This window comes from Heliconius melpomene, chromosome 11, assembly GCF_056956725.1.
Source record: "Heliconius melpomene rosina isolate 202511_hmr_F chromosome 11, ASM5695672v1, whole genome shotgun sequence".
Lineage (NCBI taxonomy): Eukaryota > Metazoa > Arthropoda > Insecta > Lepidoptera > Nymphalidae > Heliconius > Heliconius melpomene.
Window position 1 is genome coordinate 5,466,165 of NC_140399.1, and position 20,219 is coordinate 5,486,383.

A 20,219-nucleotide genomic window follows, 5' to 3' on the forward strand; every position below is an offset into this window, starting at 1 on the left:
ACAATATATGTTATAAAATGTATGCAAAGGTTTAGTGTTTCATTCAGGAGAAATAAAATCAGTGAGCTACGACTCCTAAGTTCTCTTTAGTTGGATCGTTTTTACTATGCGACTATAAAAACTATTGATTTTACTTTCTACTTTGCTATTATGAAAAGCTCAAATTAACCTCTTAGCTTTTCTTAGAGGATTTACAGTGGAAAGCATCTATGGGCCTATTAAACTTTGAACCAACAAACATCTCTTATGGCTCATTTTCTAGACAAGAACAAAAAAATTACAGATGGCTTATCATAGAATGGGGGTTATTATAAGACATGCTATAAATATGGTCAGTCAATAATTTTATACTAAATTTCTTTAGGTTTAATTATTAAATATGGATTTTGTACTGTGAAGTAATCAAACTTCATCAATTAAATCACGGATTATATTTTTTATCATAAATAACCTTGATAAGATATATACATGTGTCGCAAACCGAACACTCATGTAAATAATGATTTCTGAAGTAAATAATTATTGATAGATACACTTCAATACAAGTACTCGCCCCCCATATAAGTTTTAATGGAGTCATCAAATAATACTATACATTTTCGGACTAGACAGCGCAACGCGAATCTGTACGTACCACTGTTAAGGTATCTAAATTAAAAAAAAAAAAAAATTTATGAGAGTTTAATTTTAATTCGAACAGGTGGCGTGCCAATACATTCAGTGGTTTTTCGAGGCTAAGGAGAAACAACTCTTCAGTATTGAGAACATCAAGAGATAAAGTAAGAAGCATATATTTTTTTACTTTTTATATTTAGAATGATAAGTACCTATATACCTATATATGTGCATATTCTTATGTTATATCCAATCCACGATTTCACGCCACCTACTTTCATGCTTTAACTTTAGGATAAGAGGCATCTCCAACTGCCTATATAATTTTCTCCTACTTCCTGGCTTACGCATTATCATCTCCGCGACTTCCTTGACAACAACCATCTTTTATTTAATTATTTAAAATAAAAAGTATTTTTCTTACTCAGATATTTCAAATTATTATTATTATAGTTGAAAAAACTCAACCAAAGCTGGAATACAGTGGTGACTGTCGTTTTAGTTGAAGCTAAAGGTCTGCCTCCTGTTTCTGATGATGGAGTATCACACAATGTATATTGCAAATTCAAGTATGTCTAATTTCATATTTTATAACGTATTTTTAAATTATTAAGAAATAAAACGTTTTTGTTTTATTTATTTAAGATTGGGATTGGAAAATTTTAAATCTAAAAATGTCGCACGCTGCCAACGACCAGAATGGCGAGAGCGGTTTCAATTTCATTTGTTCGAAGACCACAATCTAAGGATATTATTATATGACAAAGGGAAAATGAAGAATTCTATGGGAAGGTAAAAAACAAATTGAACATACATTTATTGTAATTATAATTAGATATAAATTTATTATTAATTTACTTGTTTTTGAATTGTAGCTGTATTATAGATGTATCTTTATATGAGAAGGAGCGTACGCATGAGATATGGCAAGAGCTGACCGACGGTTATGGTGTCATACATGTTTCTGTAACTATGTGTGATATTCGAAACATCGAAACACCCAGCAAACCCCTAGCGACAACTGATTGCAACGAAAAACACGTAAGGTTTATTTTTTATTTTTTTTTTGTAATCATTTATATGTATATAGTGTTAATCAATATATTTTAATAGAGCCCAGTCATGGCGCAGTTCCACATGCAATGCCTCAAAATGGAGAACGGAGTGACTTAACACTAAGCTCCCTCTGCCTAGGGACATATAAACATTAAATACATATATTTTTGCACAATTTTTGTATTTCAGAGCATTCAGAAATTACCAAGCGATTGGGATGTTGTCGGGTTATTACACGTAAAAGTAATTGGCGCCAAAGGATTAAACAGTACGTCGAATACTTACTGCACTATGGAAATTGATAATGAGAGAGTTGAAACACATAGAGCCGGTACCAACGCTGAACCGAGATGGAATAAATGCTATATTTTGTAAGTACTTACTTCGAAGACATGCTTTCTCCTAAAATACAATAGTCTATTATCATTACCTTATATAAGGCTAAGGCTTGTCTAAGGCTAAGGCTAAGGCTTATCTAATCTCTAGGGCGAGACCTGGACTCTAGCTTTGAACAGATATGTTCTTGTTAATTAATTTTACAGGGCGTTAGCAAAATTTCTTTAGGTGGGCACGATCTATCTGGCTGCCCCCTTTCTACGCCCATATTTGTACTGCAGGTTTAACATACTAACATAGTTTTATTTATTATTTCAGTAAAGTCTATGATGTTTCATCAACTTTAGATCTAAAAGTGTACGATAGCTCTATAACGAATGCTATTCTACATGACTCTATAGGTAAAGTCTCCATTCCTCTGCTTAGAATACCAAACGGAGTGACTCGCTGGTATGCTTTAAAGGATAGGAGTAAAAGGAACAATGCCAGAGGGAACTGTCCACGGATACTGTTACAGATGTCTCTCGTTTTTAATCCCGTAAGATATAAAATATATTATATTATTATTTATATACATTTTATATTAAAAATAAACAGGAAGTATTATCAAAAGTATTTTTATTTATCTGAGAAATGCAAGTACAGTAAACTTTGACGTCATATACCGATTATCTACTGTGTTTTTAAATCTAATTTTTTTATGTAAAATTTCTTTAAAATTTAAATGATTATTTTTATTTATCTTTTATCCTTCCTATATAGGAAGTAACAAAACAACATCAAATTGGTTTTTATGATTATAACATTACTCGTATATAACTTCACGTTTTAACTTATATCCCACATAGAGCAAGGTAGGTAGAGGGAAGAGTTAAGACACTCAGTTTCTCATTTTTGACATTATGTGTTAAGTGGCCAAACTCAATGTTACCAGAGCGATGAATTTGAATATAATTCTTTCTCGGGAATGGAAATTGAAACCACAATATTTGCGTTCACAGCCAGACGCTGTACCGCTGCGCTACGACGGTCTCAATTATGTATATTGTATTTGTACAGTGTATGTTGTGTAAACGAGGTATGCTAAATTCAATACATTCCTTATTTCTTTATTTGCAGGTTAAAGCTACTATCAAATTATTTCAATCCAAAGAAGAGAAACATATAAAAAAACCGGCTAAGTTTGATATTCCACTTATTTACAAAAATATTAAATATGTATCAGACCTTCTGGACCTTTTAGAGGAAATAAATCGATATTATAAGTGAGTAATCGCTTGAACATTACAATTATTTTAAAAATCTCAAAAAAAGGAACTTGTTTAAAGATAAATATTATCATCTTGGCTTCTTAAGAAAAAATGTACTCATTTATGTTAAAGGAGCCCAAAGGACCCCAAAGGTATTCCTGGAGGCTTTTTCGAAATTTTCCAATGTGAAAGATGAGAAATTAAATTTTAAGTTTTAAACCCCCCAAATGCTATTTACTCAGGCTTCGTACCATTTTCATGATTGTAAGTCAAATACGTCTTATAAAAGTTCACCAACTTATGTTTGCCGATATTGATGCTGTATGTTATGGACCAAATTATCCAAAATATGGCATGTTTTCTTATTATCCTAAGTTCAGAATATTTTTATTATTTTCTGTATTCCAAGGGACTTATATCTTGAAATTCACCGATTTTGGGAAAAATGGTCTTGACAGACGCATTGGGATAAAAATTTAAACATTACTTATTTTACTTATAGGAATTTATTTGAATGGGACGACAGTGAATTCTCCTTTTTCGTATTGCTTTGTTGGTTAATAGTGTGTTTCTACCTCTCTCTGTGGGCAGTACCTCTCATATTATTATTACCTTATATTTTCAACGGAATTTTTAATAAACAAAAAGGTATTTATATTTTCTATATAGTAAATTGCTTTACAATTTCTCGCTTCGCTTGTTTGCCTCCGCATCCGCACAGTTCGCTTGCTGTAATGATAAAAAAACCTTTTGAAAGGGCAGTACGCTCGATGTGTCGTAGTCGCCGTAGATACTCGTATGTATATAGGTAGGTGCGTTGGTTGTTGAATGAATGAAGAATATAATAATTATTATAGCACTTACTAAAGCTTTTCTCTATAAATTGCTCTACAAATTTAAAAAATCGCAGTTTTATATACAGTTATTAGAAAGTTAAATAACTCTAACTATGATATTTTTTTTCAGATAATACTTATATTATACAAGAACTCGCAAACGACCACGAAATAGATAATAAGGTAAGTTTAAAACATATTATTTTGACTATGGCTACATAGGCTAAAATAAAACACATAACGTGTAAAATATAAACATGTTGTTACTATTTGTACTGTTATTATTATTTTTAATGAAATTAAAAAAAAAATCGGATTAGGTCGAGTCGGGCTCGCCCACTGAGGGTTTCGTACAAAAATTAGAGGTCTAGAGCTTTTTCTAAAATTAAAGCTTAGCTGCTCCCCTTTTAAGGCTATTATTTTTTAGCATTTAACCACAAATGTATAGTTTTCAGATTTTTTTCTGAACAAGTACTTACCTATATGCTAGCTGTCAAATTTCATAATTCCAGGTCAACCGGAAGTGCCCTATGTATTTTAATCCCCTTTATAGAGTCAAAATACGCGTTTTTTGCTATATAAACGGCCATGTTTTTTTTAAGTAAATGTAGAAATACATTTTTTTCAAGAAATCATGGGGCCGTAGATCTGAGTATATATTTTGAATTTCAACTCGATATCTCCGAGCGGTTCTGAGATAAAGGCTTTTGATAGACAGACAGACAGATGAACGGACAACAAAGAGATCTTATAAGGGTTTTTTTTTCCTTAAAAGGCACGGAACCTTAAAAATGCTCATTACATAGTAAAAAGCAATTATATATTACGAAATCCTATGGCCATTATACAGACTATCTATTGTCATGGATGCATTCATTATAATTTTTTTATACCACATTGAATTAATTTTTTTCCGGTTCAATCGTGTTGATGTATTTGTTATCTTCATGGAATACTGAAAAATGGTCGAAATTACCGATTTTCTAAAATATTTTTTTAAATATCCAAAATAAATTCGGTTTAAATAGTTACATTTAAAAAATTGTAAAAATCCCAAAAAACTATATTTTTTTATCAAAAATAATATATTTTTTTAAAGCTTGGGTTTTATTTATTTTCTTTGTCAAATATTTACAATTTCAGGAAGGAATATCTGTTGTTGGAAAAATAAAAGAAATACACAAAATGAGTTTTACTATTATAGATGGTATAGACTTTATTGTATCATACATAGAACGGCTTCAGAGGTAATATGTTAAAAAAATTACATTATTATCGCACCTATATATTCACAAATACTTAATATTTTTTAATGTAGAGGCCAGTTATGACACATGGGCACAAGAGTGTGACTGTAAGCGCGACAGGTTGTAGGTTCGATTTCTGCTCGTGGAAATGAAGTTTTAATATTTCATTTCTTCGCTCTGGTGTCGTTGAGTTCCACTACTCAATGAAACAACAGGCATTGCCTCCAGAATTCGGTGGAAAGTGGGGAGCTTAGTGTTTAAACCCTAGACTTTCTCTGCATACCCTGCTATACGGGATAGAGCACTAAGCTGGAAAAAAAAGTATGAGAATCAAAGAAAGAGGAAAATGTTTTGAAGTAATTTTAAATAAATACTATAAAAGTAGTAATTTGAATGGACTTGGATAATATTACTTTTATTGTTTTCAGCCTAATAACATTTAAAGTCCCTTTCCTGAGTTATGTATCAATGTTGTGCTTAATTGCTGCATCTGCCATTTTATATTTAGTTCCTTTCAATTACCTACTGATGAGTCTAGGTAAGATTTAAATAAATTTAGTTAATAATAATGATTAATTGATATATTTTATAGAATTAAATGTTTATTTTCTTTAATATTGTTACAGGCCTGTATAAATTTATGAGAAAATATTTAAATCCAAACAGAGTATCTAACAATGACTTAATAGATTTCCTTTCAAGAGTGCCGGATAAAAAAATATTGGTAAGATTCTATACTAATTTCATATTTATTCTTAAAATACATTTGAAATCGTATCTGGATTAGGAATAAAAATCTTCATTTCTTTAATAAATTGTATATTTCATAATATATTTTATTCTTAAGAACAATATCACATATTTATATTAAATTATATAAAATTAAATTTTGGTTGAATTTAGAAAATATAACTTCTTTTTATTTTTCTTTTGATTTTAAATGATACTATCCTACCAGCTAGAATTAATCTAGTCTAGATAATAATCACATAAGTTGATCGTATCTAAGTCTTTGGAGTTTGAGATTAAGAGCTGAAAGGTAGGTCGATTGATATCAGCAAGGCACTAAAGAACCCTATAGCACTTATTCTCTAAAACATAGAATTTCAGTATAGTATATAACTAATATGTTTGAATAGTTTTATTAAATCGTAGTATTTAATTATAAAATAATTGCTAATAAATATATTATTTTATTTACAGAAAGATTGGAAAGAACTAGGCGTACCAGAACCCAATCAACAATATAAAGAACATGCATCAAAAATCACACGATCTACAAGTGAATTACTCTGAAATATTTTTTAAATTTAAATTATAAATAAATATAATATAGTATATACATTACGTATATACTAAAGGCAAGTTTTTGATTGAGCAAGTTCTACCAAAACTACAAAAATTAAATTTAATTTTTTGTACTTTTAAATATAAAAATGCCTATATATAGATCACACAATAAATAAATATATTTAATACCTAATTGGTTCCTTATTTATAACATTCTAATTAATTCATTAGTTCGTATGTTTTTTACTTATTTAAATAAAATAAATTATTGCCCACACAGTACATGGTATATTCTTTTCCCCCTACTTCTCCTATATGGCACTAAGCTCTAAGAGTTTTATACGTAAGTATAAATAACGTTTTTATATAGCTATCTGCTTTTAGGTGTATCGAGTTGGAGATTAGTAATTGGTTCGGGAACTTTCAATTCACGCCATTGTTTCTGCAAATAAAAAAAAACATTAGACATTTATACAAAAAATCTGTTAAAGTAAAGTCTGTTAAATTTTAGCGTCATTAGCATCTACTTGTAATTTTTTTGTTTAGGAAGTGTTAAATAAAAATATTATATTTATACAAGACAGAAGACATTTTATACTATTTATACTCATATAACATCAGAAATGTGTGAGTAAATTATTAGTTTTAAGCACGATAATCAGTTTTTATATTACGAGAAATACAACTTACCAATATCTCATTATCAGGAACTCTTGATATGAAATCTAAAATATCATTATTTGGTATCCTCTTCGGATTCAAAAATTTACGTCCAAATTTAACAATACCTTGAAAACAAATAAAATAAATTAATAAGACATACTTAGTAATAAAATTGAATATATATTTTTATTAAGAATGCATGGTTTCTTTGTGCTGTCCTCTTATATTTAATTTATAGTTAATCATTTATCTTGGCTAACAAAAAACATAATATAAAACCCGTAGAAACTAAAAGTTCATTCATATTAAAAAGTTCGATTTTTTAAAAATAATCAAAACCATAGAAAATTACTAAAAATCTATAAAAAATATAGAATAATGTATGTCAGTTTCAGGATACGTGAACAATAAAAACAATAATAACTTTTTAGAAAACCAAAGTATTAAATAACAATTTAAAAATGTAAAAAAAAAACAATAATTACCAAAAGCCATAAATATATAATTAGCAGGTATCACATAGAAGGCAATTGAAACGGCTACCAAAGCTAAGATAGCTAAGTAGCTCAAATATGGCACGCTGAAGTTCACCAAGCTGTAAAAAAAGACAATGTTATCAAAGAACATATTTATATACATGTATCTAAAAGGAAATACGGTGATTTTTATTATTTTAAACATATAAACATGCAATTCCACCAGAATTCGGGAGAAATTGGTAAACAGAGTGTTTTAACACTAAGTTGCCTCTAGCTACACTGTTGTGTGCGGGATACACAGCGTGAAACTTAAAAAAAATAAAATAAAATGAAAGTTTGCGAAGCTAGTAGGTATATTTGAAGAAAATTTCACCAATAGCAAATGTTTCCTGTTATATTTATAACAAACAATATCTTAGACATATTAAAAAATCATTAACCTTATATTTCTGAGAACAAGTTGTACGTCAATACAAATGTATTGGTAATATGTTTATAATTATTATAAACAATGTTTAAATAATGAGGACCCCTAAAATGACGTATTCTATTATATACTTTGAACTTTTTGCATGACGTGATCATTATGTCTGTGTTTTTGCCGTGTTAAGTATTGTACATCCATTACCATCGTGATACGAAAACATTCCACTATTTTTTGTGAACATATAACTTCCTTCTTTTAAGATATATTTTTTGGTGATTAACAATTTCTCATCAATTACGAATAAATTACATATTTTTAAATACTAATAAGGCAGGTGATAAATTTTTATACAGATAACATTAAAATATTTTACTTTAAATACTTTAAGATAGTCGTGGCGAATAAGCATAAGAGTGCGACTGTAAACGCTACAGGTTGTGGGTTCGATTCCCACTAGCAATGTGTTAACACTAGGTTCTCAGGTTCCTTTTGGGTACCCTGCTATGAGTGGGAAATAGTGTTGAAGCTAAGAAGAAATATTAAGTGCCGGTTCTAGATTCATAATACAACCAAGAGCTCTACTGAAATTTATATACTAAATTTAGGTGCTTTTATGTGTTTTACATTTGAATCCATTTTACTTGAGAGTCATAATAACTATGTGATAAGTATTTATATTTTATGTAAAAAAATATAATGTCAAATAATTTTATAAATTAATAAACAAAAATAGAAACTTTTTTCAAAAATAAACTTTTAAAAATATAAATCGATAACAAATAACAAACTATCAAGTAAATATAATAAAGAAGATTTTAATAAGAACGTAGATAGCAATATCATTATAATTGTTATTTATTATGATAATTATATTTCAATTAATTATAAAAACACTAATTTTATTTTACATACTTTTTTATCCTTTCCAACAGCGATACGACGTAATCGATTCCATTTTTGATTGTAAAAGTGAGATCTTGCAGCTCGTTGATTCGAGTTTTTATCGTTTTGTCGTCCTGATGAAAAAAAAAATGTTTTCGTTTACATTTTTTGCACTTATTTTGAATTTTCACCTTGCTAAGGAAGTGTAACTTAATAAGAATATCGCTATTGTTACTAAATAAATAATACTTATTTATGTTTGTTAAGCAATTAAATTGTTTATTACAAACAAATCTTATGTCTACTATGAGTGAGGCCCCATTCCTGCTAAATCTGGGATATAACAGGCTAAGCAGGGGGAACCTAGTGTAAAGACACTCCTCTGCCTACCCTGCTGTGTGCGGGATACAGCGTGAAGCTGAAAAAAGAAATCTATTATATTTCTTATCTTATATTATTATATCTATTGGACAAAATACAAACACTTTAGTATAAACATTGAAAAAAAAAACAAAGTAAATAAATATAAGTAAAATTTTATGATTAAAAAAAAAGTTACCTTTACTTCCGGTTCTTCGTCTGTATAATCGTCATCTATTTGTTGAATGGGAACTAAACTATTGTTGTCTGTAACAATCCAATACAAAAAATATGTATAAATAATATAATTCAATTATTTTTATATATCTACTAGCGGCCCGCTCGCGGTTTCACCCGCGTGAACTATGTTATTATTAATTTCTGTCTCCATGACTACGTCCTAGTGACGTCTATGCAAAATTTGAGACTTATAGCATTTGTAGTAACGAAGTTTCATACAAACTTTCGACCCCAAAAACAACCCCTTAGAAATCGAATATTGCAAATTCCCATCTTAGCGAGCACCTACGTCCTATAACTAACTCCTATGCAAAATTTCAGACTCCTAGCACATGTAGTTTCTGAGATTTCGTGATGAGTGAGTGACCTTTCGATTTTATATATATATAGATTAATAAAAAAATCTCATTAATAAAGCATTCTTTCTTTAAGTTTTATTTCTCATTTTATTAAAATTTTTGATTTGATTGAATTTAATTGATTTTATGATCCTGTCACAATATGTCTAAGATTTTATTTAAATAGTATGCAAAATTAAAGATTCGTGTCGGTATTTTTTGTAGAAACATTAGATGGTCAAATTAGAAGCATTGGAAAATTTCAATTTCCATGAAATATAAAAACTAATTAATATAATATTTAAAATAAATACTTACTTCTCTGTAATAGCCAGTAGTGTGCAAAAGGTAAAGCTAATAAAAGAGGTGTCATCCACATCCGGAAGAAGTACCAAAAACACAGCCACCCGACTAGGGCCATCGCTGACAACTCTTGATTATCCCATTCGAATAATCGCCTATAAACAATATTTTCTTTTTATTTAAATAATATTTATATACATTTTTATTATTTGTTGGAATTATTAATATTTTAATTATCTACAAAATGAATATCTATACTGTTTTATATTTCAAATTTACTTACAAACTCAAAACCCTAGAAAGGTCATTCATTAATTTTAATTAATATTTTCAGACAATCCCAGTTCACCGACCCGAATATTGAAAATAGAAATATGATAAGTACTTATAAATATTAATAAATCAAAACAATAGAACAAACGACTCACTTTATATGCTCATTTCCTATTTGGAACACTTTGAATATGTCTTTAATGAACACTAAATTGCTGTATATGAGTGGTATATCAAATTTCGTTGGTTTCTGAACGTATTTCATTTCTTTAGGGCTCAATACACGTAATGATGCTTTTATCTGGGAAATAATAATATGTTACTAATATTATAAATGTAAAAATTTGAGTGTTTGTGTGTGAAAGGATGAATGTTTGTTCCGCTTTCATCGAAGGCATTCACATAAAAAGTACTGAACAGATTGATTGAAAAATTTGACTGAACAAACTGAAGTTTTAGAGTAATATAGCTGATATATCAGTATAACATATGGGCTTCAATGTATATTAAAAAATATCTCAATGTATCTTAATAATTCACTAGTAATGTCTTCAATGTATATTAAAAAATATCTATCCTTAGCTAAGCTGAAAAAAAAAGAAAATAGAAACTTTTTGCAGCATATTTTACAATAACGAAAGTCAGACTTACCGGATTCCACGTGAGCGACATCTCCAACAGAATGCGAGGGCAATTCCCTCTTGCATTGTGTCGTTTCGATCGATCTTTAAGTGCATACCACTTTTTCTCATTGTTACATATCCTTAAAAGTGGTATTGATACTTTGCCGATAGTTTCACATTTCAATGACTGCAGTATGGATTCGTCATAGATGGTAATATCTAAGGCGGAAGTGACGTCATTTACGCCGCTAAAAATAATATTTACATAAAGTACTTGCTTTTCTATGAAGCTCTTAATATATATAAGTGTTTATATTACGTAATACACGTATGCAATATATAATATAGCACTGCTTAACATAGTCTACTATGATAATATATTTAAAAGCTGTGCTCGGATATATTTATTTACGAAAATATTATAATTTAATATAAGGAAGATACAGCAATAAAAATAAATAATTATGTTAGAATTTATGTTTTTTTTTAAATTATATGTCTGCTTGTGTATGATTAACTGTGTGCTCTTCAATCTGTGGATCTTGTAGAAGGATTTTTATGAATTTTTATAGTAACATAAAGTATGATTCATTTTAAATAATATAGTAGGTAGATGCAGCGCAGAAGTAAAGGATGAAAAATAAGTAATTATTAATTATAATTAAAAAAAAACATAAGATCAAGAATACACCGACAAAATAACATATCTATTTGTAAGTATGGACTTCCAGTCAGTATGTACTATGTACATAATATCGTGTATAAATAAAAACAGAGTACAATAAATATTAAAAACCTATAAAATATATTTAAAAATAAAATTATTTTAATTATGCTAAGTACTACACAGGTTATTGCATCAAAAATAGAATTATAAATGAAGATCGATGTAATATTTTAAAGTATAGGTAGTACAATGATCCCTTCGATTTATAATATAAATAAACTTTATGAATCGTAAGGTCAATGACACAATGACATTATATTACAAAGTAAGGGATGGCACGTTCAAGGTGTTTTTAATATTCATTTTTAAATTCTATTATTATTTTAGACGGAACGGAGTGTCTTAACAGTAGGTTCCCTCTGCTTACCCTGCTGTGTGCGGGATACAGTGTGAAGCTGAAGTTTTTTTTTATTTGATTTATAATTTATAATTTTTATTTTATTATTTTAACACTGACGTCCTACAATACGACACGAACACGAATCATTGACGTACATTACATGGAAAAGCCTAGTGGTAAAACCTCAACCAATTTCTTTGTTTATCAAAAGAATTATAACAAGTATTAAACTTCAAAGAATTACAAAAACTTGTTTCAAGATCGCGATATAATATGAGTATCTTTGTTGATGACGCATTATAACCAAAGTGAAAAACAAGTTTACTTTTTAATAAAATAATTATTACTGGGCTTTACCCGTTAGTAAAATGGCCTGGACAATTTAGTCTCCCATCTATGTATGTAACTCAAAATATCAATTAAATTTATAAAAGCAAGAATATGTATGGCTATAAATTTACGAACTACCTAACACAATTTGATCGGATTATAAAATCTTTACGGGCCGACGAGCAATTGCCCGCACCCCTTATTAACAACTATAATTAACATATAAGTCTTTTGAATAAAATTTTATCACCAAATCCACTCATAAATCGCTTCATGCTGTATTTTTCATATATTAGGGTGAGTAGAGGCTTAGTGTTAAGAAATCAAACCTAAAACTGTCACATTTGCAATTTGATAGCCTCCAAGAATAGTTGTAAATATATTTATTAAAACACCAATACTTACAAAGTAAAATTCTTATTCCAATTAGGTTCAGACGTACCACGCACTGTATGGGTTTGTATTCTTGAATTATCAAGCTCTAACACGCAAAAAGAATTCACGTTGCCACTGATATTCAGTGCAGTTAACCCTCTCGCTCCGTGTACGGTGACTGTTAGTTGGCCGACTTCATTTAAATTGTTAAGTCTGTACCATAGCTGAAAAAAAATGATTTACTTGTAATATGCACCATAAATATCTATTTATTACTATATCAAATATGTTTTTTTTATATGGTGGGATAAATATGGTAGTTAAGGTTTTACGACGTTTATTTTTTACCATAATACTTATTTAATATATCTATATATAAAATGAATGGGTGTAGAAATTGGATATATGGTATGTAGAGACGCAGGGAATGTCAGGGAGCAATAAGAAGGGTTTCTCGGAATGCTTACTTGACAAAAATAAATGGAAGCTTATGTTTTATTATATTGTTCCACAGCCACTCCACCCTTACTTGGGGTATACTTACCCTAGTTGTAAACTTTTAAGTAGACTCTTTGTTTTAATTAAACCCATTTAAAAACTTTTTACTTTATTATACACACATATTTACATAAACCTTAATTTTGTATATTAAAGACATCATAAAATGCCTCCAGAATTAGTAGAAAGTGGGGAACGGAGTGTCTTAGTGTAATACTAGGTTCCCTCTGTCTACCCTGCCGTGTGCGGGATACAGCGTGAAGCCGATTTGATTTGATTTTTTTTTCTCTTTTAGAATTCTGTTTTTATTGGTGTAAGTAAACAACAAAGTATTGTAAGTTAAGTTCAATTTAAAGTCGTATTCATAATTATTATGAGTCAAAATTTAAGAATAATTAACTTAAAGCAGTTTCTAAGAGTCCTTGAATAAAATTTATATAAAATAAAATCTACTATAATATGTTTTTTTTTTCACTTAGATACCGCTATTAATGTTCAAGCCGCATAAATATGCAAAACTGTAAAAAGTAACTCACATGTATCTCTTGTTAAATATTAAAGATATTAATTAATCTTAATATTTTATTTAAATATACTAAGGTAGAAGTTGTCATAGAAAAATATATTTTAAATTAGAGGGAAGGTTGTATTTTAACTAGAGTGAAAATGAAGGCAAGGCGTTGAATTCTGCCACTCAACACGCAATGCCTCCAGAACTCAGTGGAAAATGGGGAACGGAGGTTCCCTTTGCCTACATTGCTTAAATAGCGCTTGGCACTAAAAAAAACTTAAGCATACTTACGAACTTATCATCTGTAGGAGCATCAGTGTGGATGCCATTGGTGGTTGAGAGGACGTTATCAGGATTTGTGCACCTGTCTGATCCGCTCAGCGTGACAAGTAGGTGCACTGACCCGTAACCGCAGTCTAGTTTCTGCCACAGATCGTGGGTTCGTTCTTTTTCTAATTGCGATAGATCGACCACACATCTAATTGCAAAGTAAAATATATTTTAATAAAATAAATATAATATTAAATATTTTAAAGTTTTAAAATTTATTCCTCACGTGTAATTGTGCTTTACACATACTTGACGATATTTTTTATTAATTAAGATAAATATACCGTGTCCATTCGTTACAATCATATACTTCACCCAGGAAATACGTAAGTTAGTAAAAAAAGGAGATTTTACAAATTGGTACTAGATTGTACATAAAAATATTTATTTATTTAATTCGTTACATAACAAAGTTTTACTATATTTGAGGTAATTTTTGTTTTGAGTTTTCTTTGAGTTTTGAGTTTCAATGCGTATAATTATACTTCTATATCATTATTGTAATGATATTTCGGTTTATGTTTATACTTAGATGAAAACATTAAATTTAATTTTTATTATAAAACTACAACAATATTATTAAAGTTTAAATAAAAAGTATAGGCTAGTTTTTTATCAGTTAGTTAGATTTTTATGATGAAATCAGTGAGTAATATGATCATCTTAGCTCTTTGTTAAAAACTCATTGTGGGTAGTAACAATTGAAACTAATTAATATCTATCTATATATATAAAAGGACTTGTCCTCATTGACTGAGGTAAGACGCACGCACAGCCGTAACCGCTGTGCGTAGGAACGTGAAATTTGGACAGATGTTTACTTTTGTAATCTGGACATCCACTAAGAAGGGATTTTGAAAAATTTTAACCCTAAAGGGGCGAAATAGGGGTTGAAAGTTTGTATGGAAAAAAAATTAAATATGCACCGATTTTTATAAAATTGTAAATTCAGACTCTTAAAATGATTTAATTGAACACGTGTTTCACGGTTTTTTGGAATTTACCCCCTAAAGGTGCCAATAAGGGGTTGAAAGTTCGTATGGAAAAATCTTTAAACCGCCACCGATTTTTTTAAATTTTAAATTTAGACTCTTAAAAATATTTAATTGAACACATGTTTCTTGGTTTATTTTAATTCATCCCCTAGGGGCGCAAATAAGGGATTGAAAGTTTGTATGAAAAAATCTTTAAATCGCCACCGATTTTCATAAAATTTGAAATTGATACTCTTAAAAATATTTCATTGAACTGCGTAAGCGAAGCTGCGCGCGTCCGCTAGTTATACTATAAATGTAACAGCGAGGACGTCGGTCGTGGCGCAGGGGCACAAAAGTGTGACTGTAACGCAATGGTTGTAGGTTCGATCTCCACACGAAGAAAAGAATTACTCTTAGGGTTCCGTACTTTTTAAGGAAAAAATGAACTCTTATAAGATCTCTCTGTTGTCCGTCTGTCTGTCTGTCTGCCTGTCTGTCAAGAATCTTTATCTCAGGAACGCTTGAAGATATCAAATAGAGATTATATTATATTTTTATATTTATTCAGAAAAAAGATATGACCGTTTATATCGCATATTTCGACACTAAAAAGGGAATTAAACTTTATGAGGTACTTCCGGTTAACCTAGAATTATGAAATGGCAGCTAGCATCTACAATACTATTTGAAAACTATACATTTGTGGTTAAATTCTAAAATATATTCTAGAATATATGCCTTCAAAGGGGGGCAAAATTTGGTATGAAAGCCGCTAGTTCAAGTAAAGTATCAGATGAAAGGGCTCTCTCAAATCAAAAAAAGCTCGAGACGTCCACTTTTGTACGAAACCCTCAATGGACGAACCCGACTCGCGCTTGTCCACGATTATTTTTAGTAACATTTTCATTTCTTTGCTTTGGCACCAAGGCAAGAACCAGGCGTTAAGCTCCACCATTCAACACGGAGTCTCCAGAATACTGCGGAGAATAGATAATGGCGTGACACTCTAAATCTAGAGGGAATCCCCTCCCCCTTTTTTTAGCGTGACGCTACAATAAAAAAAAATCATGTTTCTGTATATGTGTAACTCACCTGCCCATAAAGTTTTTCTGTTTCGTTTTGTGCCATACGTTGACCTCCAAAGCACTGTCTTCGTACAAATAAAGATTAAATCGCTCACGCCATATCGGCTTCGTTTTATGGACTTGTTTAGATTTGTGAGATTCACTGCCCAATCTGAAATAGAACTCAAGCTTAAGGACGCTATCGCATTCAAATGTAAGTATAGCAATGAAAGTTAGGTGCGATATTATCGATTATATTATATATTTTAATGCTAGTGATATATATTTTTTAATAGTAATATTAATTATTTTTTATATTTTTATAAGACGGCCGTGATGCACAAAGATCAGTCTCTTGTATGTTTTAATTTGACTGAATGGGGTTTTTTACTTATAGAGGCGACAGCATAAGAATAAATAGAATAAATTAGTAAATAAAATACAATATATATATTATAGTAAATATAAATCATCGTTGAGACCAGTGATGGCGCAGGGGCACAAGAGTCCGACTGTGAACAAACAGGTTGTGGGTTCAATTCCCATTCGCGAAAATGATATAATATTTTCATTTCCTCGTTCTGGTAACGAGGCAAAGCGTGGAGTTCAGTTTTGCTACTTAATACGCAAAGCTTAAAAAATTCAAAAAAATGGGAAACGGAATCTTAATGGGAACGAAGTACACTAAGTTCCCTCTGCCTTGTTGCGTGTGAGATACTTATATCATGAAATAAAAAAAATGTGCTATCAATTATTGTACCAGAATATAATGAATTTTTAAAAACAAAAACTTATATGCATGTTATTTTTTAGTGTTAAACACGATTAATTAATATAATAAAACAAATATTGCGCATTATATTATATCGTTTTTATCATTTATGTTTAATAAAAAAACAAATTAATATTATAAACACAACCGTGTTTGACTTTTGAGCTTTAAGACATTATCGTACACTACTTAATCACATGGTAAATAAATTAACACTTTGATCCTAAAATTTTCAAGGTTAGACTGATATTTATATAATATTGTTATTTTTTTGTCTTTTTACATTATAACGTACAAACGTACGTATGTAGAGGGGTAGTTGGTTCTATTCCCAGTCGTGGGAATGATTATTTGTTAATATTTTCATTTCTTCACTCTGGTACCAAGCAAAACGTGACGTTGTGTTTTGATACTCAACACGCCAAGCCTCGAAAATGAGGAACGGACTGCCTTAACACTAGGTTCCTTCTGCCTACTCTGCTATATGAGGCATACAGCTGAAAAAAGATATAAAAAAATATATTTCTGTACAATACCTATTCCGTAGTACATTTATATAGCAATTGACGTAATACACCTATATATTATATTTAAAATCTTTAAATTATCTTGCATTATATAATATAAGAAACATTTACATAAATGCAAATAAGACGCCAAAAACTACGAGTATTTTTAATGTTTATCAGTATTAACCTTCAAATAAGTTATTAAAATAATTTGTAATTAACTTTTTACAGGAAAAGAAAAGAAATTTAATAGTGCTATCGAAACAATGCTTTATGGGAAATTTATATAGCGTCATAAGCGATAGCGTAGTTAGAAATTCCTATATAATTCTGTTAATATCCTTAATACGTCAATTGAGGAATTGAGAATATTTTTGAGTTCCGCACTCATTACGCAAAATCTCCAGAATTCGGTGAAAAGTGGGGAACAAAAGTGTGTTAATGAGAACAGTGTCTTCGGAGTGTCTCCATGTTCCCTCCGCCTATCCTACTATATGTGAGATACAGTGTAAAGCTACTAAGCTATTTATATGGTTAATGGAATTTTTAAAAAGTAACACACTAACTTGAATTTGCAATAAAGGCCGCTGGAACCATTCGAAGGAGCATCAGGTAAATCTTTTGCTTCTATCAACACTATATTTACTATTGATGACCAAGATTTTCTATGCACTTCAAATTTTCTATTCTTCAGGAGGTACTGCAACAAAAATACAAATTTAATTTAAATGATTAAAACGTATTAAAAATATTATTATTCTAATCACACAAAAGAACCACACAGGATATTGTGGAAACTGTGGAATTTTATGCGGGCTTATATGACGATTAAAATAATTTACATTCTCATTGCAGTTTATATTGACTGGAATGGTAGAATCCAATTATGAATCACGTCGCTATATGACGCAAAGCAATACAATTTTTCAATTAATAATATATAATGCTATCGGAAACTTATTAAAGCTGTTTTCCTACATTCTCCTCATACAAAGACTAAGTCAATAACATTATATCTGCATACATACGTATTTTGTCTGTATTTGTTATTCAAGAAAATAATATTTATTATTATTACCAGAATTCGGCAGAAAGTGGGGAACAGCGTGTCTTAACACTAGGTTCCCTCTGCCTAGACTGGGGATCGAACCCACAACCAGTCGATTTTACAGTCACACTAAGTGTCCCTGCGCTGGGAATCAGCGTGGACAGCCGTAGTCACCTTCTGTGAGACGGTCATGTCTCGGAAGGAGGCTGCTGGACGAGAACGGGAGAGGGCCAATCGTCCTGGTCCCCCTGGTCCTCAATGAATTAGATTAAACCATTGGTGTGCAGTGTGGGGAATCTGCGCACCCTTTTCTGGTCTATTAGTGAATTTTATTTTATAATATAAGAGAGCTCCGTAGTGGAGCGCGTCATCTGAGGAGGGCTACGGACGCGGTTCTACCAATTTCCCGGGTCCTCCCATTGTGTCGAAGTCGGCAACCGCAGGGGTTTTAGTGGGTAAAAATCCTACATAATCTGGTCCTCCCCAAGGATTGGATATCTTTTGAAGATTTCCCCTGCGAAAAAAAATAAAAAAAAAAGTGTCCCTGCGCTACGACTGGCCTGGAAATGAATGATAAATAAATATTCGAAGATATTCTTTTATAAATAAAAATAATTTGACTATAATTGAAATAGATAATTGAAAAATTTATGTGATATACTTGTACAAGTAAATTCTAATCTGATTAAGCTAATAGCAATAATGAGTACCGTCATTTAGGACTATTCCTTCCACATATGTAAAGTGCATGGAAATTCAAGAAAGATTTTGATGCTGTTTTTTATTACTTTGTAAAATGTAATATCAGGAATCCAGATGAACTAGATTTAAAAGTGTTACAAGAAATCGTACTATTATAATAATAAAATCTTCATTTAAAAACAGATATACCTACAATATGAGATAAAACTACTCTATATATTGTGTAATAATCAACAACATAAAAACAATAATTGCTATGACAATAAAAAATATATAAACAACAGTTAATAATGTAATAAGGTTAACTAATTATAAACAACAGCGTAATATTATAATAAAATAGAATTTTCTATTTCATCTCGCGCTTTTAAAAAAAAAAAATTAAGAAAGTAGAATAGAAAATAAATATTTAAAATATAATACTTAATTTATTCTAATATCATAAAACTAAAGGGTTATTTGATTGAACGCGCTAATCTCAGGAATTACTTCTTATATGAAATTCTTACAAATTCATTTAGGATGGCTGCTGTCTATATAAAATAACGTTATTTTTTTGATATAACCCACTGTATGCGTTAGAGTTACCTCGGACACTTAGAATGTCGAACTGTTAGTTATTTTCAATGGACCACGCAGGCGAAGGCCAAGGTAAAAGATAGAGATTATATTTACATTACCACAGCAAAGTATAATATAGAAACATTTTTTTTCACTGCCAGCTTCGAGCTGTATCCCGTATATAGAAGGGTAGGCAGAGGGAACCCTGTGTTAAGATACGCCGTTCCCCACTTTCTTCTTTCTTTTTTTTTTTCATA

The 20,219-nt window shown here is 30.1% G+C and overlaps 2 protein-coding genes across 5 annotated transcripts in view; one reads left to right on the forward strand and one right to left on the reverse strand.

Moving 5' to 3' along the window:
- The first annotated feature begins 468 nt into the window (after positions 1 to 468).
- LOC146534551 (multiple C2 and transmembrane domain-containing protein-like) lies at positions 469 to 6,685 on the forward strand. The gene is made up of 14 exons (XM_085192833.1): positions 469 to 626; positions 701 to 779; positions 1,069 to 1,184; positions 1,261 to 1,407; positions 1,491 to 1,656; positions 1,861 to 2,042; positions 2,326 to 2,545; positions 3,127 to 3,272; positions 3,760 to 3,905; positions 4,224 to 4,276; positions 5,237 to 5,340; positions 5,769 to 5,878; positions 5,967 to 6,064; positions 6,544 to 6,685. The coding sequence occupies exons 1-14, from the start codon at positions 571 to 573 to the stop codon at positions 6,634 to 6,636; spliced, it is 1,716 nt and encodes a 571-aa protein (XP_085048959.1). The 5' UTR covers positions 469 to 570; the 3' UTR covers positions 6,637 to 6,685.
- Positions 6,143 to 20,219, reverse strand: part of LOC146534552 (multiple C2 and transmembrane domain-containing protein-like) — a 50,241-nt gene continuing 36,164 nt past the window's right edge. For all 4 annotated transcript variants that reach the window (XM_085192829.1, XM_085192831.1, XM_085192830.1 and 1 more), the window contains 12 exons: positions 18,218 to 18,351; positions 16,399 to 16,542; positions 14,291 to 14,477; positions 13,021 to 13,214; positions 11,247 to 11,466; positions 10,751 to 10,896; positions 10,338 to 10,477; positions 9,641 to 9,708; positions 9,112 to 9,215; positions 7,779 to 7,888; positions 7,321 to 7,418; positions 6,143 to 7,072 (listed from right to left, as the gene is read on the reverse strand). In XM_085192829.1, coding sequence (XP_085048955.1) covers positions 7,001 to 7,072; positions 7,321 to 7,418; positions 7,779 to 7,888; positions 9,112 to 9,215; positions 9,641 to 9,708; positions 10,338 to 10,477; positions 10,751 to 10,896; positions 11,247 to 11,466; positions 13,021 to 13,214; positions 14,291 to 14,477; positions 16,399 to 16,542; positions 18,218 to 18,351 — 1,617 coding nt within the window. In that variant the 3' untranslated portion in view covers positions 6,143 to 7,000. The remainder of the gene's footprint in view (positions 7,073 to 7,320; positions 7,419 to 7,778; positions 7,889 to 9,111; positions 9,216 to 9,640; positions 9,709 to 10,337; positions 10,478 to 10,750; positions 10,897 to 11,246; positions 11,467 to 13,020; positions 13,215 to 14,290; positions 14,478 to 16,398; positions 16,543 to 18,217; positions 18,352 to 20,219) is intronic.

Coding starts and splice junctions, on each gene's coding strand:
- LOC146534551 (XM_085192833.1), top strand. CDS start 571: ATGGAGTCATCAAATAATACTATACATTTTCGGACTAGACAGCGCAAC. Junction 1,657..1,860: donor CTGATTGCAACGAAAAACAC/GTAAGGTTTATT, acceptor TTTGTATTTCAG/AGCATTCAGAAATTACCAAG. Junction 2,546..3,126: donor TGTCTCTCGTTTTTAATCCC/GTAAGATATAAA, acceptor CTTTATTTGCAG/GTTAAAGCTACTATCAAATT.